Below are 25,682 nucleotides of genomic sequence, written 5' to 3' on the forward strand. Positions count from 1 at the left end.
AGACCCCACAGCAACAACCAAAGGACTGCAGGCCTCATTTGGCTCAGTTAAGGTCAGTGTTCATGACTCCAGACACCCTGGAGTCACCACCTGAGTCAATATCTGAACCCCTGTAGCTTTGTGGGGTGGCTGTAGCTCAGGTGGTAGAGCAGGTCACCTACTATCCGGGTGGTAGGTGGTTCGATTTCAGTCTGCATGCCAAATATCCTTGGGCAAGATACTAACCCCATGTTTGCCCTCCGATGGATGCATCGGAATGCGTGTGAATGTTGTTGTTAATAATAATAATAGTAATAATAGTAATAACTTTATTTATAAAGCGCTTTCAAATAAAGTGCTGTACAACTAAAGGGATAAATGAAATAAAAGTGATACATAGCAATACAGGTAAGAGACACAATACAAGTTAAAAACAATAAAAATTTAAAAACTAAAAGCCATATAATTAAGACATGTAGGATAAGGTGAACAAATGTGTCTTCAACTTAGTTTTAAAAACCTCCACAGAGCATGCCTGCTGAATATCTTGAGGGAGGTTGTTCCACAGAAACGGGGCACGAAAAGAAAAAGCTCTCCAATTGTCTTTTTTCTGGCTCTAGGAACTTTTAGAAGGCCAGAGTCCTGAGATCGTAGAGCACGAGATGGAACATAAAGGTCTAAAAGGTCGGAGAGGTATGAAGGTGCCAATCCGTTTAAAGCCTTGTAGGTGAGCAGCAGGACCTTAAAATCTGCTCGAACCTGACAAGGTAGCCAATGCAGAGATCTCAGAACCGGGGTAATGTACTCAAATTTCCAGTTCTTGTTAAAATGCGAGCAGCTGCATTTTGCACCATCTGTAGACCTCTAAAACTTTTCTTTGGTAGGCCAGAAAGAAGAGCATTGCAATAATCAATGCGGGAAGACACAAATGCATGGACAAGAACCTCCGCAGTGTCGCTTGACAAAACTTGTCTGATTCTGGCAATGTTCCTCAAATGATAAAAGGCGGTCTTTGTTATCTCTTTTACATGAGATTCGAAGGAGAGCACCATGTCGAACCACACGCCCAAGTTTTTACCTTGTTCCTGCAATTTATGACACTGTCATCAATTTTCAAGATGAAATTTTGGGACAAGTGCTGAAATTTGTGTGGCCCAATGACCATCAACTCTGTCTTATCAGTATTTAGGAGCAAGAAATTATCCAATAACCAGCCCTTAATTGCAGATAAACAGCATTCTAGTTTAGAGACTTCAGCACAATTTCCAATGGTTAAAGGAACATAAAGCTGCAGGTCATCAGCGTAACAATGAAAGGTTACATTAAAAGAATGTAAAAGAACACCAAGAGGTAGCAGGTACATAGAAAACAGCAATGGTCCAAGTACGGACCCCTGAGGGACCCCATGCCTCACTGCACAGGTCTCAGAGAGATCATTTTTGAAACTAACAGTCTGAGACCTCCCAAGCAGGTAAGATCTCAGCCATGATAAAACATTTCCTGTAATTCCAATAAAATGTTCAAGCCTATCCAATAAAATGCAGTGATCCACAGTGTCACACGCAGCACTTGGATCCAGCAGTAATAAAACTGAAGTGCGATCATTGTCTGCATTTACCAGCAGATCATTTACCACTTTGACTAAAGCTGTTTCTGTGGAGTGATTTGGTCTAAAAGCAGACTGAAATGGTTCATACAGATTGCTTGTTGACAAATGCTCAGTGAGCTGCTTAAAAACCACTTAGACAGAAAGCAGTTAGGAACAGCACAGAAAAAACTGCTGGTGTGAATGTACACGTGTGCTCAGAGTAGAAAAGCGCTAAATAGGAACGGGTGTTTTGCTGCCTCACGACCTGGAAGACTTGGTAAGTGGAACCTGCTGTCTACCAAAACACCTTGAAGGAGAATGTCCAATCATCTGTTTGTGACCTCAAGCACTTGGGTTCTGCAGCAGGACAATGATCCAAAGCACTCCAGCAAGTCCACCTCCGAATGGCTTAAGAAGAACAAAATGTAGACTTTGGAGTGGCCAGGTCAAAGTCTTGACATGAATCCGTTTGGGACGCATTGCCTTAAAAAAGTGGTTCATGCTCAAAAACCCTCCAATATGGCTAAATTACAACAATTCTGCAAACATGAGTGGGTCAAAATTCCTCCAATGGCAAATGCTTGATTGCATTTGTTGCTCCTAACGGTGGCCCAACCAGTTATTAGGTTTAGGGGGCATTCAGTTTTTCACACAGGGCCATGTAAGTTTGGATTTTTTTTCTCCTTTAATGGTAAACAGCTTAATTTAGAAACTAAATTTTGTGTTTACTTGTGTTTGTTTTAATATTTAAAATTGTTTGATGATGTGAAACATTTAAATGTGACAAACGTACCAAAATATAGGAAATCAGGAAGAGGGCAAACACTTTTTCACACCATTGTATGTGACACATGTGAAACTAGACTGAAAACCAGTAATGGTGGCAGTGAAATGCTCACAATACAGGGTCTTGTTTTAGATACGCCTCTCAGCCAAGAGAAGTGGTGTTGGACTGCGGTTCCTACGTGGACAAGAGTGGCCTCTCCTCCCGTTTGCAGGCTGAACTCAATGAAGCTCTTCACTTCCTGAATGACTGCAACATATCTGTGGTCAAGGAGGACCGTGATCCCACATTCATCTCCAAACAGGTCAGAGTTCCAAAGGTTTTCTGCCTTTTAAAATTTAGTGTTTCTTCATCTCAGTTTTATTTATCCTACGGTTATTTACTTCATCATACTCTGGAGGTGGTTTCTGTGCCTCTCACTAACCGCAGAAAAGACCAGCATCGTTTTTGCAGGTTTTGTATATTTGTACACGAAGGTTGGGCGATATGTCAAAATTTTCCAACCAACAACCATCAGTCCAATAACCGGCGATAGTCACGCAGGTCAGTTTTTGATGGGTGACCAATGTAATCGTACACAGACTGATTTGCGCATTCAGAATTTGTTTTGTTTGGAGGGAATATTTTACCTTCTTTTCTTCTTTCTTTCAGGATTTATATAGTTTTTGGAATATTCATTTATTTATTTAATTGAGATGCGCCAACTTGCACAGAAGACTGTACATTACGTTGGCGTTTTTTTTTTATTTTTTATTTTTAACTTTTTTAAAATTTATTTTTAACTTACTTTTGGTTTAATTTTGTATTTGTTGTTTGGTCGAGTGTGTAAGTCAGACAAACACTGGAACGGCCTGTAAACACGGTTATAGTGGAAAAAAGAAGGCAGTTTCTCTTTGTTTCCCTCCTCACCATTGTGGGTTTTTTCTTAATTTAAATAAAATGTTTTTAATTTTTTTCTGAACGTAGGCTACTGCCTTTCTTTTTTACTGTTATGAGTTTGAGTAAATGAATTGCTGCATTTGTTTGCAGCTAGAAGAGGATGCTGTTAAAATAGTGTCATTATTTTTTTCGTTGACTGCTTCTCTTAGCTTCAACCAACATTATTAGAAAACTTACTCATGGGCAAATAAATAAATTGCTCTTGTAAAAACGATGGGTGAAAGCCTCAGCCTGTCGGTGATAGTCGATATATACGTCCATGCCCAACCTTACTGTACACCCATGTGTTGGACTCATCAGGCTGTTGCTTTATGCATTTTCTGATCCCTGAGCGTTAACCATCGATGTAATGCCTGAATTATGCTTCAGCACTAAATCTAAGACATAAGTGGACGTGCGCCTCCCGAGAAATGTAACTACTCATCGGGCCGATGCAGTCAGCAGCTATTATGATTTCAGCACCATTAGTGGATTCTTCGCCGCACTTTTTACCTCTCAGCCATAAAATGTTGTGGTATTGTCGTCACCATGCCAAAATTGATACCATACTAGAAGGCTGAAGGGTACAACTGCCAGTATTTTTGAATTCATCAGTGAGAGAATAATGGTCATCATCCCTGGATAAGGAATAATAATTTTATTATCAATATAAGGGAGGTTGCTGAAACAGTCATAATGTGGTATACTGGGCATACCTGAGAAGATTTTGTAATTTGCCATGCTTATTTGGGAGATTTTTACTGGTGGCTATCCAGCCATGATGATGGAAAAATGTCCCCAGAAAAGATTCTAAAATTACAAGTAGAAAGGTGAGCTGTAGAACAGCCTACTCTGTGAACTTGTTGTTTATACTGTGCCCTTCCCGTCCAGGTCCTCAATGACTGCCGGGCCGTACTGCAGGTGCTGGGGCCCTGGTGTGCAGATAAGGCAGCAGGCATCATGGTGCGCGAGCTACAGAAGTACATCAAACACGAGCAGGAGGAACTCAGCCGCAAATTTCTACTCTTCACGGACACTATTCTGCGCAAAGTGCACGCTCTCTGTGAGGAGCATTTCTCCCCCGCCTGCCTGGACCTCAAGTTTGTCACGCCAAAGGTCCTACGGCTGCTTGAGATCCTGCACGAATACAAGCCGTTTGAGCGGCAGCAGTTTGAAAGTGTGGAGTGGTACAACAACCGCAACCAGGACAACTATGTGTCCTGGAGCGACTCTGAGGATGAAGATGAGGATGAAGAGGTGGAAGCCAAAGAGAGGCCTGAAGCTAACTTTCCCTCTCCATTCACAAATATCCTGTGTGGAATCATCTTTGTGGAGAGGCGTTATACAGCTGTTGTCCTCAATCGGTAAGGACTTCAAGGAATAATTGCTTCAGCTTAGAGACTGGTGTTATTTCGTGTGTGTCAGTCAGTCAGTGCTGCAGACATCAGAAGGAAACTGGAGTAATACCAGCAGGAGAGAGCACTGACTCGTGGTTAATCTGCCTGTCATAGTCTGTAATTAGTGGACATAAATGGATGATATCATATAAAATTCGTCTGCGTTTTTACAATTTTTCGAGGTGTTTAAAAAAAAAAAGAAGTATTTTTAAAGCAGTAACAGTGAGGCAAAATAAGATACACTGGCTAGCTTAATGATCGTAGCTTTGGGATTTTAAAAAAATCCCCGGTGTTTAGAGCCATTGAGTTTACATCTTAAGGTACCAAAATACCCTTTCTGTTCTTACTTTGGTGGCTGAGTGATAGAGGCATGTGGCGAGAATGAACGCGCCCTCTAAATCGTCAGTGCAGCAGGTAGTTGGTGATAAATCATAAAAGTTTGGAAAGATGGCGTCTGTTGTTTGACTGGCTGCATGTTTTTGTCCTTGGTGAGTTATCACTGACACTCTTTCTGTTCTCCAGTCTTATCAAGGAGGCAGGGAAGCAGGACCCAGAGCTTGCTTATATAAGTAGCAACTTCATCACTGGCCACAGCATTGGCAAGAACCAGGCACGCAACAAACAAATGGAGGTGGAGTTCAGGAAGCAAGAGGAGGTAAGTGAGAGATAACTTGGGGATGTCAGCCATCACACTCTCTCCATATTAGCTTCTGAGTGGTGTGGCACTCTGTGAAAAGTCAAGTGTAACTATTTCTAAAGAGTCATTCTGACCCCACTGACCTGTGAGGACCTTGGAACAGGTCTTAAAAATGTGTTTGGAGTTATTTAATGGTTTTCTCTAATCCTGTGAGCTAGCACTTGTGGTTGTGTGCACAGTGAGCACCATGGCAACAACACTTTCTCTTTCTAGACTTTTCTCGGTCAGGTGCTTTTCGCAAATGTTGTGCACCTGGTCACCGGGTTCAGACGCTGCCACTGAATCTGATAAGATAACTACAGGAAGAAATTGTGCTGAATATAAAAGAAGACTTGGATTTTGAAAATGAACGATGGAGAGATGTGTGGATACCGTGCTAAATTCTTGGTTGTTTTGTTGTTATCACTTCCTGAACTCAGGACCCCTTTTCCTTCTCTGACAGGTTCTTCGCAAATTCCGGGCTCATGAAACTAACCTTCTGATTGCCACCAGCATCGTCGAGGAAGGCGTAGATATTCCAAAGTGTAACTTGGTGGTGCGGTTTGACTTGCCTACAGAGTACAGGTCCTACGTCCAGTCCAAAGGCCGAGCTCGGGCACCTGTCTCCAACTACATCATGCTGGCTGACACTGGGAGGACCAAAGCCTTTGAAGAAGATCTCAGTACCTACAAGGCCATAGAAAAAGTAATGTTTTCTCTTTATCTGACAAGACTGAGATGCTTAGTCTGTTGGCTTAGGGGCCAAATGACCTAATTTTCTCTCAAACAGATCTTAAGGAATAAGTGCTCCAAGTCAGTGGAGGTGAGTGAGTTTGAAGTGGAACAGGTGATGGATGATGACAACATTCTACCACCCTATGTCCTGCGGTCTGAGGATGGAGGTCCTCGAGTCACCATCAACACGGCCATCGGTCACATTAACAGGTGTGGTTTCTGATTTTCAGAATGTTTTTCTTTCCAGCTCAAATACTTTGTTATTGATCGAGACTGCCGGTTGCTCCAAACAGCCTCTTTTTGTTTGTCACTTTAAATCCATGTGAACTGCTGCCCACGGTTTCTGCTTGCATGGAGCCAACATATACATGATACTGCTGCTTCTTTTTCTCTCACTCATCATTTTACATGTCAGTATAGCTGAAGACAGTACAGGGTTCCCAATCCAGTGAAAGTGTCAGACACACAGTCCAATCGCCATCGCATCAGCACCAAGTTTGTAATAAAGAGATGAAGTGTTTGCATGTTGTCTCTGTGCCAGTGTGAGTTTCCTCGAGGTGTGTGTGTTTCATTCATGATTCCTGGGTACAAGTGGCAAAAAACAGTAAAGCACTTTGAGATGTGAGAAAGAACCAGCAGAGCTCTGTATCTATCAAAATATTGCCATAAATATTTGAAAAGGTCTTTCTGCCCTGGTGTTCAGGTATTGTGCTCGGCTGCCCAGCGACCCATTCACACACCTAGCACCAAAATGTAAAACCGTGGAGATGGGGGATGGATGTTTCCAGTCCACTCTCTACTTGCCTATAAACTCCCCTCTGCGAGTTCCTGTCAAGGTAAGGAAGGCTGTTATAGTTTTCAAAATTGCCAGTGTAAACATTTTGACGTGCTCCTTTTATATTTCTAAAGGATGATTGATATTTTGACTTGCACCTACAGGGTCCAGTGATGAATTGTGCAAGAGTGGCAGAGAAGGCAGTTGCACTAGTATGCTGTGAGAAACTCCACAAAATAGGTAAAACCACAATAACAATCTTGCAGACTAATCTTGTTATTTTTGTCTTCATTGCTTCATCTTTTGCCTCTTCCTTCTAAGGTGAACTGGATGATCACCTGATGCCCGTGGGAAAGGAGACGGTAAAATACGAGGAGGAGCTTGATCTTCACGATGAGGAGGAGACCAGTGTCCCAGGCCGGCCTGGTTCTACGAAGAGAAGGCAGTGCTACCCCAAAGCTGTACGTCATGCTCATTACAGGCAGGCATTTGATGCAGGGAGGGCACGGCTGAACCAGTTTACAGACTGTTTTTGAAGTAATTCAGCTGCAAAAATCTGAGGTGATATGGGGGGATGGGGGGGGGGGGGGTCAACTGGCTGTATCCAAACTCATCACTGACTCTCTGGATTGGCAGAACCTTGCTATATCGCACCAGTAAGTAAATGTGTTGGCATATACAGCACTGTGCTCCCCTCATTTCTTTGTATTCTGCTTCCTCTAAAGTAGGCTTTAGCAGTAGTACTCCAGACTTCTTTAAAGAAAAACTGTGAAACACCTTAGATGCTGGCTGCTTTCGTACTTATCAGTCCAGTTTCAGTGCCTGACATTTTCAGAGCCAAGTTAAGCCATTTAACACTGACTTTTACATTAGCAAAGACTCATTTTTACATTGTATCTTTAAATGCTTTACTAGCAGCCTGTTGCTAAAGCACACTATTTGCTTTAGTTTAGCAAACTGTAAACTTGCCAAAATATGACATGGTGACCTTTAAAAAAGGAAGGAAACTGGACAAGTGGAGGTCAACACAAGTAGCAGGCCTAGAAAAAATAATCAGCAGGTGAACGGTATCTGAACGGTGCACTTCATCCAGTGTGGTTGGAATTATGATTGAAGGAATTACGAATGCAAGAAAAGTACAGTCATATTTTGATCCGCAGTGCACTACCATATGGAAAACATGTTACTGGTTAATGTTGAATGAGTTTTCATCCCAAACACACTGCCAGTGCAGTAAAGGCAAACCCGGATAGAGAAACATGAGGGCTGACTCAATGAGCATACAGTACTGTGCAAAAATCGTGTGTCCCGTTTCTGCCATCTCCAGATACCGGAGTGTCTGTGTGACTGTTATGCAGTACCGGAGCAGAGCTACTACCTGTATGTGATTGGGATGGTGCTCACCACTCCCCTCCCTGATGAGCTCAATTTCCGTAGAAGAAAGCTCTACCCGCCAGAGGACACCACCAGGTGCTTCGGCATACTGACTGCCAAACCCATACCTCGAGTACGTTGCTTCGGCACATTTGAGTACCTCAGTGCTTCACAATATTCTTCAGCATTTATTCTGTAGACGTGTTATACATGTGAAAACGAGCAGCTTTGCTTTGATCCAGATTCCCCATTTCCCGGTGTACACTCGCTCTGGTGAGGTGACCATCTCCATCGAGTTGCAGAAGTCTGGCTTCACGCTCACCACTGCCCAGCTCGACCTCATCACTCGTCTCCACCAGTACATTTTCTCCCATATTCTCCGCCTGGAGAAACCTGCACTGGAGTTCATGCCCACAATGGCTGACTCTGCTTACTGTGTTCTACCTCTGAATGTTGGTGAGTGCTCAGTTCAGTTTGTAAATTCATTTCCACCTGTGTTAAAATGTTCGTTAACCATCTTTCCTTCTCTCCTTTGGCTTCTTCAGTTGGAGACTCCAACACACTAGATATGGATTTTAAGTTTATGGAAGACATTGAGAAGTCTGAGGCCCGCACTGGCATTCCTACTACTCAGTACACAAAGCAGAACCCCTTCACCTTTAAGCTGGAGGACTACCAGGATGCTGTCATCATTCCAAGGTAGTGGAGCGGCACGTGTCTGTACTGGATTGATTTTGTGTGAACGTGTCAGCTGTATGAAGTATACGCTGAGCCAAACGACATGATAATCGCCTCGCTGCTACTTTCCAGGTATCGCAACTTCGACCAGCCTCATCGCTTCTATGTCGCTGATGTGTACGCAGACCTGACACCACTCAGCAAGTTTCCTTCGCCAGAGTATGAGACTTTCGCTGAGTACTACAAAACAAAGTACAACCTGGACTTGTCAAACCTTAACCAGCCGCTCCTGGATGTAGACCACACCTCCTCCAGGTCAGTGGCACCAAATCTGGAGCCAGGTTCATAATTATGTGGACAAGGACAGTTTTCTCAGGCATGTGAGAAAACACAGAAAAGCACAGAAGCAGATATGCGATTCCACTTGGCTTTGCATAAATATTGTGTTGTTAGGAATTGGAGCAATTTTTATTTTTAGGAAGTACCTCCCTTCCTGAATAATAATGTTATAGCCAAGAGTGGAGTCTGTACTGGTTATTTCATGAAAGGCAATAAACAGATTAATGCAATTTCCAAGTGTGAATATGCTTACATGCTAGCTTTTATGAGAACTGTCAATATGTAATCCACAGAAGTGTGGAATAAAGGTCAGGAGGAAAAAGGCAAACCTGGGGGGGTGCTTGTTTGATACTATGCGTATATATAAATTTAAATGTTCACTATGGTGACCAGGCTTTCCAACTCTCTTGTCCCATCGCAGACTGAACCTGTTAACCCCTCGACACCTAAACCAGAAGGGCAAAGCCCTGCCACTCAGCAGTGCAGAGAAGAGGAAGGCCAAGTGGGAGAGTTTACAGAACAAACAGGTACTCGCTGCCTCTGTTAGATTGTAGGGTGAGGAGATATCCATCAGTGTAGGAAACCTAGTATAATTTTGTGTGTAAAGGAACATGGGACATGCTCATATTTCATTTTTGTGTGTTTTTAAAGAACGTTTCTAGATATCACTTTACTGCTGGTTAGTACAGTGGTCCTGTTTCCATCCACTGGTCAGCTGGAGTCTTTCTGTGTAGAGTGGGCATGTTCTCCCTGTGTCTGTGTCCGGGTGCTCGGGGTTCCTCCCACAGTCCAGATACTGGTTCTGAATTGGCTGTGGGGTAAACGCTCGTCTCTCTGGCTCCAGCCCTACTGTGAATTTGAACTGGAAAAGAGGATGGATTGATGATGATGATGATTATTATTATTATTACTGATTTCTATAACCTATTATATCAAAGAATACTATTCTCAAAGATGCATTATTTAATATGGCATGATCATGTGTGTGGACAGGGTTGATGGTGATCTGTTAGCTTTCAGGAATTATTAGACCAGTGAGTGCCAGAGACGAAGTCTTGTTGTGAGTTGCTGTTTATTCCGACAATCCCAGTCTCATGTGCTTTGTTTGTCGTCAGATCCTGGTCCCAGAACTGTGTGCCATCCACCCTATTCCAGCCTCCCTGTGGAGAAAAGCAGTGTGTCTGCCCAGCATTCTTTACCGCCTACACTGCCTGTTGACTGCTGAGGAGCTCAGAGCTCAGACAGCTAGTGAGGCCGGAGTGGGTGTCCAGACCCTCCCCCCTGACTTCAGGTTGCTGTTACATACACAATAGAATAACAGATTTCTGCGTCACACTTTCCAAAAGATTCATACACAAACACAATTAAAACTGTTCATTGGAGTGCAAGTGTAGAAAATGGGTGACTGTTGGTTAGATTGTAAAGCCTTTTGACTTATTAGACTAGGAAAGGACTATATAAATGTTGGTGTCCTCAAAATTGCACATTTTTTCCTATTGCACAGTAAAACGAGTTGATTGCATGATAAAGTTGTTAGAATGCTGATGTGGGTGGCACATGTCAAAGTAACATCCACAAGAATGGCCAGACCAAAGTGTCCCATTGGGACTTGATGAGTTAGTGTTAATGTCTGATCTTAGTTAAGAAAACCAAATCTTCTCTTTTAGGATTTGTTGTTTGTGAACAACTTGTGTGTGTGTGCACACGCTAACATGTAGATGCTCTGTATGTGGCAGATATCCAAACCTGGACTTCGGCTGGAAAAGGTCTATTGACAGCAAAACCTTCATATCCTGCCCTGAGTCCTGCAGCGAGGAAGGTGCCAGTCACTGTAAGCACCAAGAGACTATAAGCCCTGATCCCAGTTCCCTAATGCTTCCCAGTGGTGAGCACTCTTCCATGTCTGAGCAGGAGGACTTCAAAGCTTTAGATTCTGAAGAAGCCCCCTGCACCAGGAACCTAACTAATGGCACTGCCTTCTTTGCTAGCTGTGACGATGGCAACCAAAATGAGCACCTTCCCCAATGTGACAATTGCCAATGCTCCCAGCTCAGCTTTGCTGGGCTGCAGAGCTCCAAATCAGTACAAAGCACTACCTCAGTTCTTGTGCAGCCCCCTCACACCTTGAAGAAGCCCAACTCCAGTCCTCCACAGCCTAGTGATGAATGTACATCGGGGAGGACTTCAGACCACACAAAAAAAGCTACCTCAGTCTGCAGCCGAGCAGCCACGAGTCCCAACACTCTCACAGCACCTTCTGATGTCTGTGCTCGTCCCCAGCATGGATCCCACGCAGCAAACTCACCCAAGAGCTTGGGGCCCAACCCCGGTCTCATCCTGCAGGCCCTGACCTTGTCTAATGCCAGCGACGGCTTCAACCTGGAGCGGCTGGAGATGCTCGGTGACTCTTTCCTGAAGCATGCCATCACTACATACCTGTTCTGTACCTACCCTGATGCTCACGAAGGACGTCTCAGCTACATGCGCAGCAAGAAGGTGAGACGCATGTTATTTCTCTGAACCGTGTGGCAGTAGTAAGGTACAGGCCGTGCATGTGTGTACACAGTAACAGTATATAATGGAATGCAGCCCGGCTGAAGATGTACACACTTTCATCGCTGTCTACAACAAGGCAAATGACACAAAATGACTTGGATGCATTAGCATTTGGTCTGTTGATTAGTGTCATTTGGGAACAGCTGCAAACCTGTTTAAGAACTCATCTTTGCACTGTGTCCTGGCTTGGCTGATGTCACAGTGTCCATTAAGACAAGATGACTTCATTGTGTTACTCACACTCTGCCTGATGTCCAGGTGAGCAACTGTAACCTGTACCGTCTGGGAAAGAAGAAAGGGCTTCCTAGCAGAATGGTGGTGTCCATCTTCGACCCTCCAGTTAACTGGCTGCCTCCTGGATATGTGGTCAACCAGGACAAGAGCAGCACCGACAGAATGAATTCAGAGGAGGTCAGTGGATTACTGCAGCTTTATACGCTCTGTTTTTTTCTCTTTGTTGTGTGGTAGTCGATCGGTGTGTTCGCTGAGGAGTTTCCAAAGGTTGTTTCATGTAATGACGATGACGGGCCAGTAGAGGGCAGACTTTCTCCGTGTTTTGCAACTCGTGGTGAGATTGTGTGCTTGCATGTCGAACAGGTCTGAACTCTCATCTGAACTCCTGGAGCTCAGATAATGTTTTTCATAATGAAGGTTAAAAACCAAAATCCTTCGACACACTCTTTTATACACCACTTGGGAAAAACGGCTTGAAATAAAACACAGTTAATGGTCAGATGTGAGCTAAAAAGGAACAACCTAAAACAGAAAAGACTAAAATCTTTTCCTTTTAGATAATAACCTTCAGTGAATCAAACCATATGCCCAAACATCCAGTCGTTGAACATTTTAAGGAGATCTATTTTTGAAGTGATGATGATGATACATACCATAAAATTAGATGTTCACCTGACAGTTTGTTCATGGTTCGTGTGGTGCTAGCTTTCTATATACTTTTCATCCCTGGCATCCCTTTTCGTCATCCACATATGGAGGTGGGAAATTACACAATGCTGTATAGCCTTTGCTCCAGATTGTACCAATAATCTATGAAAGTCTGTTGCTAAGAGAACAGGCCAAAGACAAATTCAACTTTATGCTGAACTGAAAGTAACCTGGTGCCCCACATGATTTTAATTAGGCACATTATGTGCATCAACAGTGCTTAAAAGTGGCATAACAAACGAGATGGACTAATGCTGTGTGAATGCAGGAAATATCCAGAGTGCTGAAAACAGGCCTGCGATACTGTGTTTGTGTTGAATGATATACTGTCCCAGAAATAACTGCAGGAAAATGTAAAACAGAAATAAATTGCAATAAAACTAATGCTTAACAATAAAAAGCAGTAAAACACTGAGACAGGCTCATTTTCTAATTTAGTTCAGATAGCAGTCTCCTCTGTGTTTTTACAGAAACACTCACAAAATGGAGCAAGACACAGTCGCTGTGCACAATTAGACTTTTATTAAGAGTTTAGTTATGTTTTTTGATAATGCTTAGGACATATCGTCTGTTAATGTCAATGTGTAGTCTATATATGCATACTTCACTAAACACACATTAAACTGTAGGCTATGAATGACAGCTCACATACTTAAAGTTGCATTTTGATTAATTTTGCCTCTGGAAACCTGCTTCAGCAGACCTGATTACGTTATTGTTATTGGTTATCGATTTGATTCCTTATCAATTCTCATTGGCTCCACAGCATATCAATGAGATTACATTCATGCTAATGAGCTGTGTGCTCAAATGTTTGTGTGCGTTGGAGGCATTTCTTCTCTTTGTTGTGTGATCAGTGTTGGAGTTATTATTTTTAAAAAGGTAACGTATTACATACATGACACAGAACAATTTTGTTAAACCTAATGCAGTACATTACTTAATTACTCCCAGGAGAAAGTAATTTGTGCTGAAGAGACTTCAGTGATTATACTATAGAAATATGAACTATTGATTTTTGGACTATATTGACTTTTTTTTTTTCCTCATGCAGGCCAAAGAGGAGCTTTTGGCTAACGGGCGATCTGGACACGAATATGATGAGGATGATGACGAGGGCGAGGATGTAGATGAAGATGGCGAGTTGATGCTGAAAGATGAGCCAAAAGATGAAGTGAACATGGAGGATGATCTTGAGTATTACAAGGAGCACATCCGCTTCATTGACAACATGTTGCTGGGATCTGGAGCATTTGGGAAGAAGATCTCGTTGAGTGGCTTCCCTCCCAATCTTACTCCAGCTTCAGGCTCCTCACCAGCTATGGAATCTCCGTATGATTGGAAGACCCCCAAGAAGCCCTCCCATCCAACCGCAGCTCATTACCCCACAGAGCAGGTGCCCAGTGGGCCCTCACCTGAGGAGTTTGACTACAGCTCGTGGGATGCAATGTGCTACCTGGACCCCAGCAAGGCCGGTGAGGAGGATGACTTTGTGGTAGGCTTTTGGAATCCATCGGAAGAGAACTGTGGCACTGAGCTCGGTAAGCAGTCCATATCCTACGACCTGCATACAGAGCAGTGCATCGCAGACAAGAGCATCGCTGACTGTGTCGAGGCTCTGCTAGGTTGCTACCTGACCAGCTGTGGAGAGAGAGCTGCACAAATGTTCCTGTGTTCACTGGGCCTCAAGGTGAGCTCGGAATGCATCGCAATGCAGAAACAAATGAACACGCACAAAAATGAATCAATTGAGAATCCTAATAAAACCACATGTCCTTTTGATGAGCATAAACATGATGTGGAATATTTCCTGCCACTGCTTCTCCCTAAGTTTTTTATTATAACATCTATAAAAGAGTTCCCCGATTTTGGAGAATGCACTTTTTCCTTTGCCTGTTTGTTCTTTCAGGCTTGTTTAGCATTTGCAGAGAACCTGAGTAGTCCAAAGTGAAAACCACAGATGAAAGTGGCTTCTTCAAATTTAGATTTCACTTTTGTAACAGTGGAAAGTGGCAAATACTTTGTTACTGTGTTATTTAATAACTATAGAAAAAACTAAACCTGGGCCTGAACTTAATACATGAATTATAATACTGATTTGGATGTACTTTACCAGCTTTCAGAACAAACTTTTTATTACTGTTCATTGTTTTGCTGTTGGCCTCAGCTTTGCAACACGCTTCACTTTTGGTCTTATATGTTCCTGACTCAGTTCAAATAAATAGTTAATTATATTTGATAATATTTTTATATTAATTATAAATAATTCAGATACATGTCAGTTACTGAACATGCCAGTTAGGCGATCGCAAAGTTAAGCAAGCTCCTCCCCCTGCGTCCTAACATGGAGTTTATGGAGTTTGAGTGGCGACATGCATTGTTCAGGAAAACATTGCAGTGATGTTAATGATGTTAATTTTTGTGATGCATAAAATATTGAGAATTATGGACCGAGTACTTGCATCAGCTCAAATCTGGAAGGACCCAAGCTTTACAGACATGGCACTGTTTGAAAGTAACGTTTTAAAGAATGCAAGGCAAAACTCTCTCTCTCTCCTATTATTATTATTATTATTATTATTATTATTATTATTATTATTTTTTAATAAAACGACAACAGGTTTTACCATTGGAGAGAGGTCCACCGACTGGAGCAGCGGCACAGGTTCACACTCATACTCAAGTCGCAGACCTGTGTTACGGCTGGCTCAAGATCCCACCCCGCTGCATGCTGGACCATCCAGATGCAGAACGAACTCTCAACCACCTCATATCTGGCTTTGAGAACTTTGAAAAAAAGATCAACTACACTTTTAAGAACAAGGCTTATCTCCTGCAAGCCTTCACTCACGCTTCCTACCATTATAACACCATTACAGGTCAGTAAACCTTATGCTTTACTGACTTTGTCCTTCATTCTTAGTTGTGCATCTCCAGTTGACAAATCTGTGCTTCTTTCACTTTTTCTTAGATTGTTACCAGCGGCTGGAGTTTCTTGGCGATGCAATTCTAGACTACCTCATAACAAAGCACCTTTACGAAGACCCACGGCAGCACTCTCCTGGAGTACTGACCGACCTGCGCTCAGCGCTCGTCAACAACACCATCTTTGCCTCTCTGGCTGTTAAATACGATTATCACAAGTACTTCAAGGCCATCTCGCCAGAGCTTTTCCACGTCATTGATGACTTTGTGCAGTTTCAGCTGGAGAAGAATGAAATGCAAGGCATGGACTCTGAGGTGAGTCCTGCTTCTCTGAAGAATGTGGTTATTATCGCTTCTGCAGGAACAAGCCTAATCTTTGTTGTTGTAGCTTTGCCCTCTGAAATAAGTTCAAGAACCGCTCGCCGCGAATAACGAGGCTGCCAGCTTTTATTAAGCTGTTTTCATATTCCAACGTTTGGGTTTCATTCGTCTGCAAAAGGCTAGCTTGGCACCAAAATCTCCTTTCGTTGTGCTTAAGGACTTTTATGCCTTAGGGGACAGCAGGCATATAAACAAGAACGCATTTATAAAAATAAAAAAGTGAGAGAAAGAAATTAAGCAATAACTCGCACACTCTTTCCTACCATAGCCATTGGCTTAATCCTTTCTCAATGTTTCTGCAGAGCGCCCTAAGCTGAACAATAAAATAACATATTTGGGGGTCAAATCAGACAGAAAAAGCTGTAAAAGCAATGGAGAGATGACTTAATGTGAGTTGGTAACGCTAAACAGACAGAGGCTTAAATTCTGCAGCTTTACAGGAAAGTCACTCACAATGTCCCCATTACACAGAAGAAGATTAGGCTGATAGCATAGAGTTAACACAGGGTGGCTGCAGCTCAGGTGGTAGAGCAGGTCACCTGCTTAATTGGAAGGGTTATGGTTCGATCCCTGTCTGCTTGGGCAAGATGCTTACCCCATGTTGCTCTCCGGTGCATCCATCGGAAATAAATGCATGTGAATGTTAGAGAGCATAGAAGAAAGTGCTTGTGCAAATGGGTGAATGAGTTGTGTAAAAGTCTTTGAGTGCTAAGAGTAGAAAAGCACTATATAAGAAGCCTCAGACTGGGAACAGTACTGGACTCCATATGTAATTAACTGGGATCTGGTTATTGTGTTGCCATCAGTGCAACCTGTCAGAGTGCAGATAGACATTGAGAAGGGAAAAACTCCCTTTTAACAGGAAGGAACCTCTGACAGAAAGGGGCTCAGGGAGGGGCAGCTGTAACTGGTTGGGGGTGTTACAGCTGTCAGTGTGTCAGCTGACGCACAGCTTTGTTGTTTTTGTCTCCAGCTGCGACGCTCCGAAGAAGACGAAGAGAAGGAGGAGGACATTGAAGTCCCTAAGGCCATGGGAGATATCTTTGAGTCGCTAGCTGGAGCAATTTACATGGACAGCAGGATGTCATTGGAGACTGTGTGGCAAGTGTATTATCCAATGATGAGGCCACTTATAGGTGAGAAAGAGTGGAAGCATGTTTCTCTATTTATTTCTGTGTTTCTTGTTTATCCTCCGTGATTGATGGGCAGCGCATGCAGAGAGCTTGAATGACTGCAAACATTCATGATAATTTGCCACTTCTGTGGTTGTGTCAATTGAATCGTCATGATACCATCTCTTTCTACCTCACCAATCTTCATCCCCTCACCAATTACAGAGAAATTCTCTGCCAATGTGCCACGCTCTCCTGTGAGAGAGCTGCTCGAGATGGAACCAGAAACTGCAAAGTTCAGGTAGGACATGAAGAGCACAGCTTCGCTACACTGACTGTACATACAGGGGCAAAAGTGCAGTGCTTTAAATTTATTAGGCCAGCTGTGATTTTAAAAACAAGGAAATTATTTTGTGTCTTTCAAAAGGATTTTTAAATATCATCACACATTAATCGAGCAAAATATTCCACCACTAAAAGTAGTTTTTTCTGTTCAGGAATATTTGTAAATAACAGCTTTACATGTACAAATTTATAGATAACAAAATAATTATATTTTCTTTAAGATGGGATCAACTATTAAAGAAACAGAAGAAAGGATTTGGTGGATGCTATTAACTCAGGGCAGCTGAATTTAGTGGTATTAAACTTTTGGACAGTGTGTAATTAGCATAATGATCGAAATATAAAAGGTATACTAATCATACTGGACTAACACTGGTCTCTGACATCTTCTTACTTATGCAAAACTCCATCTCTGGAAGCGTATCATATTTGATTACAAGGGTTTTTGTGTGTTTTTGAGACGTCTACATCATCAGCGTGACTTTTCTTTTTCCTTAAAAAAAATGATACAAATTGCATGATAAATGTTTAATGGCTGAATTGCAAAATGTGGCTAATGTAGCAAATGTGATACAAATTAATACTCATATATGCAGATTCAAATTTGATATATTTTGTGTAAAGGTTCAACAAACACTGTTATCAAAACAATTAAAGATTTCTGGGAGTTATTTCATGGTTCATGTTTTAAAGGGTTAAGCCTCTATATAATCACCTTTTTTCCCTACCTTTTTGAATCATTTCTTATTGGACGTGTGATATTCAACTCAAAGAATGCTGGTATATTACTCAGAATAACAGTTGTTCCCGCTCCTGTCTTTGCAGCCCCGCAGAAAGAACGTATGATGGGAAAGTCCGCGTGACGGTGGAGGTCGTCGGAAAGGGCAAGTTTAAAGGTGTTGGCCGCAGCTACCGGATTGCCAAGTCGGCAGCGGCGCGACGAGCTCTGCGCAGCCTCAAAGCCAATCAACCTCAGGTCCAAAACAATTGAGCTCTCTTACTGAGCTGTCAACATTAGCACCTAAGTTACCGAAGCCGACAGAGCAACGTCGGCTTCCGAACACAGCACGATACTAGCCCTGTATCTTTAGCCTGTGATGGCACAACAACGGCACCCAGGGAACACTGTGTGCAGACACAACAATTGAAGAAGACTGATATCACAGCCTATTTCACATTAGATATTCTACCTTTCTTTTTTTTTGCGCAAACACAATCTTTACTTTTCCTTTCTGCTTTGTGTAATCATGAGTGCTTTATTAACGTATAGCAAGGTGTTTATATATAAAAAAAAAAAAAAAGGTCAGGTCACAGTGTCAATTCCCCACTGTTCTTTTTGTTGTCATCTGTTTTTAACCTTGTGTCAGTGAGATGAGGCTTATGCTTATTGTGTAGTATTAGATTGTACATAGTTCAATCAGAGGTGTATGTAGGAAGAAAAAAAAAAAAAAAAAAACGCTAAACCCCTCAGCCTGTGCACTAGTGCCAGTCAGTTTTAAAGCGGTTTGTAAAATGCTAACTGCAGACGTGGCTAACAGATACCACTGGAGCGGACACCTGGTGGCATTTCTGTCTAATCTGTCTTGAAATGTATTCTTGATCAGTTTTGCACTTATTCCATTAGGATCTGTTATTTTTAAAATGGTGTGGTCAGATTGACACCAAAATCATATACGTAGCAAAGTATATAAATATATATGAAATGCATAAATGATATTATCGGCCTTAGATGCTAAGGCTCACCGTCATCCTGCAAAACGGATAGGAATTACAACATTCCCAGTTACTGTAATTTAAACTAGTTTCTAACCGCACTTGAGGTTGCATGTTCTTGTAGCTTATGTATAAACCGAGACAACTGGATGGCTTCTATAAATGTTTCAAGTCTACGGCTATATGTAGTGCGACAGCCAGGTGAGATGTTTAAGGCATTATCTCTGCGATTTGGTTTTAGCGATGCTAAGAGTGGATGGAGTCGACTTGGTCAGTCTTGCGCAATAGATGTCTTTCCACAGGAAATCATCCAGTTTTGATACGAGGAAAAAAGAGAAACTCACCCGTTCAATATGCTGCAGAATTTTCTATGAGTTGGATACTCGTGTGTGACACGGAATCTTTTCAGACCGTCTTTGTGAACAAGACCAATTCATTTCAACAGTGTTCCTCACATCCCTTACCTACCAAAGCTATAGTAGATGTGACACTATGAGAATGAAGTCAGTTCCCGAGGGTAAGGATACCAGCCTCGTCTGTGGTTTTTGCTTCTTGCTAAATGTCTCCCCCCTCGCCCTCATAAATAAGCCCTTTTCACTTGAATACCTCAGTTAATTGCATGCATTTTCTTGTCTTTGTTTTTCTTTTTTGTTTGGTGCTAATTTTTTTTTGTATTAAGCTTGAACTTCTCATCTTTTTTGCACTGTAACTATAATACCTCTTTATTTGACCTCCTTTTTTTTTTTTTTTTTTTTTAACTGTTTAGTTTGGTGGTCCTGTTTGTTTGCTATAGAGCTGTAAAGGAAAGCTGTGTGGTCGACTCTTCTCCCCTCTCATACTTGAGGCACTTGATGATTTTTAGAGGGCGGGGATAGGAATTGTTTTCTCTGCACATAAATTAGTTTCATCATCTATTCATTTCAAACAATTTAGAGTTTCCTTTCGAATTCAGGGGTAAAACAGACGATTGATTGATCACACGAGGATACGTGCTTGTAGAGGTAATCGGATTGCACTCTTAAATTTGCTCCAAAAAATAGGCGGTGAAAATACTTGACTTAACTCTTCAGTTCTGTCTTCATAAATAAGGGTTGGAAAAGACTTTTACCTGTGTGACACCTGAACTGTTAGTATAGCGATCTGAAATCTAATCGGTCACAAAATCCTCCACACAGGTCTTCTACCTCAAAGGACCGTCCTCTCAGTGTTAATTTCTGCACAAGACTGCAGTTCAGTTCAGTGCACTCTGACAGCGCCGTCTACATCAGATCTTCAGTATACAATAAGCCAATCTCCAGTTCCATCATAATGATTTGCGTCGCTTGTCTTGAATCAAAGATGTGACTCAGATCTTAGTGCCTTCTGTGGGAGGAAACCAGCGTGTGCACGGACTAGATCGCAGGCCCTGCTCGTATCTGATGTTAACAAGGCTATTCAGTGTTCTGATCCAAAGTGGACAGCCCACTTCACTCCGTCATTAGAATGCATCTCCGTGGGTGTAGAGTACCACTCGTGATTGGCTCTCAGTCCTCCACTCTGTATGCAAATATGTGCCTGCCTTGACGCCGTTTTCAAAAACCACATGCCAGATCCTGCACGGGTGCATTTTCCAAACCAGCGTTTGCCCGTACTCGGACGGCTCGGTCATTACCTGTAGTCGTCTCCAAATCCAGATGACTTGCCATGTATGGGCTACGGACAATGTTAGCTATGATGCTTGGCCAAGGTGGGTCATTGTTTAGAGTGGGTCTGTGGAAACTGACTTGGGGAACACTGAAAAGGAAAATGCCTGGTGAAAGCATTTAGCTGCAGGATTGGATTTTTGGCCTGGAGTTTTGTTTTGTTTTACTGGCAGGGTTAGTGGAGTCAGTGGAGTAGCCTCCTGAGTAGCGTTGTTCACAGCATCTTCAGCGACACACTGAATACACAAATCAACATGAATGTATATGTTCTTGCTTTTGATCTAAACTCCGTAATTAAACTGAAGATTATTCCTAAATAAATCATGTCACTGATTGGCTCCAGTGTCCTTGGCTGACTGAAGACCCACTGCAGACATTTTCTAACTCTGACCCATGCTAAGTGTTACTAGAGAAAACATAAACCTGAGAACTCAGGACAGGAACTGGCTCTGACTGGGTGCCCGAAAGGGTTCGATCAACAACAGAGGGCAGAAGTATTCTGTGTTACAAACACCCAAACGAAGTTCAGACTGATAGCTGCTGCAGTATGGTAGTTTTGAATATGGCCACAAATTCCAAATTTCTGTTGACCCGTTTGTTGCAGCAACCTGATTCTTTCTTTTTCCCAGATTCCCATTCACTTCCTTTGGTCCAACAGAATACTACGTGAAGAGTAAATGTGAAACTTTGCAACACTTCAGTCCACCTTTTTCCAGCTTATCACTGTCAGAGTGCAATCTGTTATTATTTCTCAAGCAGGCAGAGTGGAACTATGAAAACCAGGCTGTGATTTCTCATTCCCCCATTAGACACTGTGGGCTATCAGTTTCACCCTGCCACTCCTCACTCTGTAGTAAACACACAGAGCTGAACACACTAATCATCAGTGAGACTCTGGGAGGGACAGAAGAGGGATTATTTTAAAAAAAGAAAACAAATGTGAAATCGCTCGCGGTGCCACGCCCACTGTATTATGTGTGACCGATGGAAAACAAGGATCCTTTTCAGATGGAGATGAAGACGTGTGTGGGAGTGCTGAAATTAAGGTAGCCCTGGATTATTTGGAGTGGACGATGTTTTCTTCTACTGGCAAAGTTTTTTTCTTTTTGTTTTTTTGTTTTTTTCTTTTTGTACATGTAGCACAATTGAGCATTGCACTTGGGCGCCATACCTTACCTCATGTCAAAGTGTGAAAGGGACTGAACAATGGAGGAAAAAGCAGTGTGTGTATATATGATGCCATGTTATTAAGGACTAACTTGTGGTTTGCTGCTGTCTCAGTTGCTGGTGTTACACAAATCTATGTTTAAAATGAGAGAATGAGACGATTGGAGAGGAAAGATAAAACCGTGCCTGCAGGCTCTCACCTGACAAATACACTGTAAGAAGAATCTCTGTAATTGGGGCTAAAATGTCTGGATGTCATGTGTCGGATATCCTGCCTTAAATGTGTTTGGAAATGAATTGTAAAGTTAAACTGACACTTTGAATTGAATCCTGCTTTGTCACAGAATGCAAACTAGCCCACCACAGGAGGAGAAATGAGGCTGGCACATGTAATCAAACTTCCAACCTTTTGAGAACCTAAAGGAAAAATCTACTCATGCCTGTGAGAAGCAGCTCACATGAGCACGTCTGCTCTTCAAGTGTAGGCTGAAAGTGGTCTGTCATTCAAACGAATTGGACCATAAACTGTTTACATTTGATTGTCTGTGATCTTCTGTGAATTCTTTGCCTGTAAAATTACTGCTCGTTTTCGCCGTGGATGTAATTAGAATGTTTTGACACCAATCATGAAAAAAGTGACACTTTGAAGTCAAACTATATAGATTACTGTAGTAACACTGTTTGGTCTTCAAGTTGGGATTTATCAGAACACCTTCAGCATCAGCAGCAGTCTTCTTTCTGCAGCTGTTATAAACGAGCAAACACTGCACTTCTTGGTCCTTTGTGCAAACTCCAAGAGTTACTATGGAGACTCTAAAGTGGGTCTCCTCCAGTAGGTCAAAGTATCTAGCCCATGCAGCTTTGTGTCCACAGCTCACTCTGTAATTTTCCATTTAATTGATGTGATTACATAAAGTCTGTGGAAACAACAAATTGTCCTTTTCAAGGTAGAGTAGAGCCTAACCAAAACAGCAAACTTTCAGTACTGATATATTAACTGATACTGGCTTTGTAATACTTCACCATTGTGTACTGTGGATTTGACAAACTATGATTGTCATTTCTTAATTACATCAAGCGTTCCTGATCTTAAAACAATACATTGTCTCAATAATACTTTATTTTATTTTGAAATGTCAGGTGCTATTACTGATATGGAAATGTTGATGCAGGGTCCACATGTCAGTTTCCAACATGTGTTCCTAATGGCTCTGCTTTAGTGCGAGCTTAGACTAATGGATCTGACGCCTGATTACAGAGTCAGTGAATTTTAAGTCTCGGCGAGGTGTGTGCAGTTTAACAAACAGGGAAGATAAACAAACAGCATATTGTGGTGGTAGAAGTGCTTTAACGTTTATGGTGCTGAAGGTGGACGTGGACTCACTACGGTGTGCTCGTGTATTTGTTTAAGACCTTACAGTGGATATCAGTGGGTACTGTGATGAATGGTATGACAATCTTGGAAAATGGGTAAGGTTTTCTACAATGCTTCATTACAATCAAGTTTCCAAAGTGTTTACATTTTCTGTGAATGACTGTCAGAAAATTCTTTTTTTTTTTTTTTTTTGTTTACATCCACCGTGACATCAGAGTTTCAAATGTTTTTATGTTGGGCAGCCACTAGATCTCTATGTCAGGTCGGCCACATGCATTTGGCTGATTGGTTGTAAATTTGTAAAGCAAATGTCACCGTATCCAGCATTATTGGTGTTTTTTAAGGTGGGTTTTTCCTTCAAGGATCAAATATGGAGTGTAAGAAAACCAACATTGCTTTGTTAAATGTTAAACGGTGAAAAGTGGGGTAAAGAGAGAACTCTTGGCAGCAAGATATTGGTCTCATGAAGCCAACATCGAACATCCTGTTCACCATGCAGCAGAACACCAGCAGAATGGAGCTACACAGATCGAGTGAACTGTTATCAGTATGAGGAATTATGGGCCATCACAACCTGCAGCAAATATATTTAAGGGACTTTGGAATAGAACTCAGTCATACTGTAATACCGTGCTGCAGTGGTTTGCGGTCTGCACCTTATGGGTCACAAATACCTTTAATTCCCCCCCATGTTTTTATAATTGTAGCCTGTTATATCTACAATAAAAATAATGGTATGGTTATTCTGTGGAGTTCATTTTTTTTCTATCAGGTGGAACCCTGCACAGAATCAGGTTGAGTATGTTGATAGGTCAAGCTATAATTAATGGGCAATCAGTTACACTATCACCACCAAATACCAATGTTCTGTTAATGGTAGTTACGGCTACTATAGCCAAACTAGACCCTGGATTTGAATAGTTAGATATATTGGTCAGTGTCACACTCCTCTTTTCTTTTTGTTTGTAATGAATTTATAAATGTGTAGAGAGCCTTTCTGGCTTTCTTCATGAACCATCATGGTGAAGCAGTCCTTTCAAAAACTTGTCCAAACCTTGCTAGCAGTTAGCATTTAGCCTTGCTGCTCTCCCACAGCCCACTTGCAAAGCAATATAATATTCTACAAAGTTGCCAAAAAGTTGATTCTGTTCATCTGGACGCAGGTTTTAGTTGGTTTAGGTTTTAGTGAGAGAAATGTTTCACTCATCCAAGTGACTTCTTTAGTCTCAGCTGACTCCAGGTTTCCCCAACCTTATAAACAGTTCATTGCACAATGACTGAAACTAGCACCACTGAATGAACAATGGGCTGTGAGGTCAGTTCCTTGATCTTTAATATGCAAATGGTCATGACACAGCCCATTGTTCATTCAGAGTTACTGTTTTTTTCCCACATGTGAGGTATCTTATATATGCTGTCTTTATATTCTGATAAAGGTTCTGAGACTGAAGTTAATTTTGCCAATACTTCTAAGTAACCACTCAGCCACTGAACATCTTTGTTATAATCCCCAGTTTGAGAACCAGGGGGTTAAACGTGTCACTAATCATATTCTGTTTAAAATAAACCTATGATGATCATTCCAGAAAGTATTGTAGGATTTATTTTTACATTTATACATTCAATGGTGTATTTACTGTTCTTTTTCTCCTTCAAACAGTTCAGGTATCACTTTCTAGACTCTGGAGAACTTTCTTGTGGGATCTGCATTGTGTGCCGAGTGCAGCCTGAAATATCATTTTCCACTTTGGTTTTTGTCCTTCAATCATTGTAATGAATGATTAACTGTTACTGTGTGACACAAAGATGAGCTTTATGCTTTATCACACCTACACTGTTTCAAACTGCATCTACTAAGTTCAGAAAGGATAACCGTTCAATATTGGAACAAGTATAAACAGCAGTTAAACCCTTATAATCCAATATTGATTGTAGATGGTATGCATAATCTTAACCACGGATTTATAAAGATAATGTTCATAGATGGTTTACAAACCATCAGGCAATAATCAAACACTGATTTAACATAAACGTTCCTTTGAGATAATGTACAGAAATGAAACAACTGTGAATGTATTTAAGTTGGTTTTTTAAGGTCTTCTAAATGCGTAGGCCATTTATCACTTTTAAGTCTGTCCTCTGATTTGAGCTTGGATGGGTCTAAGCTGCTGAATTCAGCTCTGTATGGAGGTACAGCCACTCGGGTCTGAAACTCATCAACAGCACCCACTATACTGGCTC

The 25,682-nt window shown here is 41.8% G+C and overlaps 1 protein-coding gene across 2 annotated transcripts in view; it reads left to right on the forward strand.

Annotated features, from left to right (window-relative positions):
• Positions 1-24,184, forward strand: part of dicer1 (dicer 1, ribonuclease type III) — a 32,763-nt gene extending 8,579 nt beyond the window's left edge. For both annotated transcript variants that reach the window (XM_085440829.1, XM_085440828.1), the window contains exons 8-29: positions 2,487-2,655; positions 4,161-4,633; positions 5,189-5,321; positions 5,806-6,048; positions 6,133-6,287; positions 6,781-6,913; positions 7,017-7,092; positions 7,174-7,313; positions 8,180-8,359; positions 8,469-8,682; positions 8,772-8,925; positions 9,037-9,219; positions 9,665-9,770; positions 10,359-10,534; positions 10,980-11,739; positions 12,058-12,210; positions 13,796-14,431; positions 15,362-15,620; positions 15,713-15,981; positions 17,021-17,183; positions 17,385-17,460; positions 18,330-24,184. In XM_085440829.1, the coding sequence (XP_085296955.1) occupies positions 2,487-2,655; positions 4,161-4,633; positions 5,189-5,321; positions 5,806-6,048; positions 6,133-6,287; positions 6,781-6,913; positions 7,017-7,092; positions 7,174-7,313; positions 8,180-8,359; positions 8,469-8,682; positions 8,772-8,925; positions 9,037-9,219; positions 9,665-9,770; positions 10,359-10,534; positions 10,980-11,739; positions 12,058-12,210; positions 13,796-14,431; positions 15,362-15,620; positions 15,713-15,981; positions 17,021-17,183; positions 17,385-17,460; positions 18,330-18,495 (5,017 nt within the window). In that variant the 3' untranslated portion in view covers positions 18,496-24,184. The remainder of the gene's footprint in view (positions 1-2,486; positions 2,656-4,160; positions 4,634-5,188; positions 5,322-5,805; positions 6,049-6,132; positions 6,288-6,780; positions 6,914-7,016; positions 7,093-7,173; positions 7,314-8,179; positions 8,360-8,468; positions 8,683-8,771; positions 8,926-9,036; positions 9,220-9,664; positions 9,771-10,358; positions 10,535-10,979; positions 11,740-12,057; positions 12,211-13,795; positions 14,432-15,361; positions 15,621-15,712; positions 15,982-17,020; positions 17,184-17,384; positions 17,461-18,329) is intronic.
• The last annotated feature ends 1,498 nt before the right edge of the window (positions 24,185-25,682 follow it).

The sequence above is a fragment of the Copadichromis virginalis genome, linkage group LG19 (assembly GCF_057382275.1).
Source record: "Copadichromis virginalis isolate Kocher_CV1m ecotype Utaka linkage group LG19, C_Virginalis_male_GT1.1, whole genome shotgun sequence".
NCBI classification, from domain to species: Eukaryota; Metazoa; Chordata; class Actinopteri; order Cichliformes; family Cichlidae; genus Copadichromis; species Copadichromis virginalis.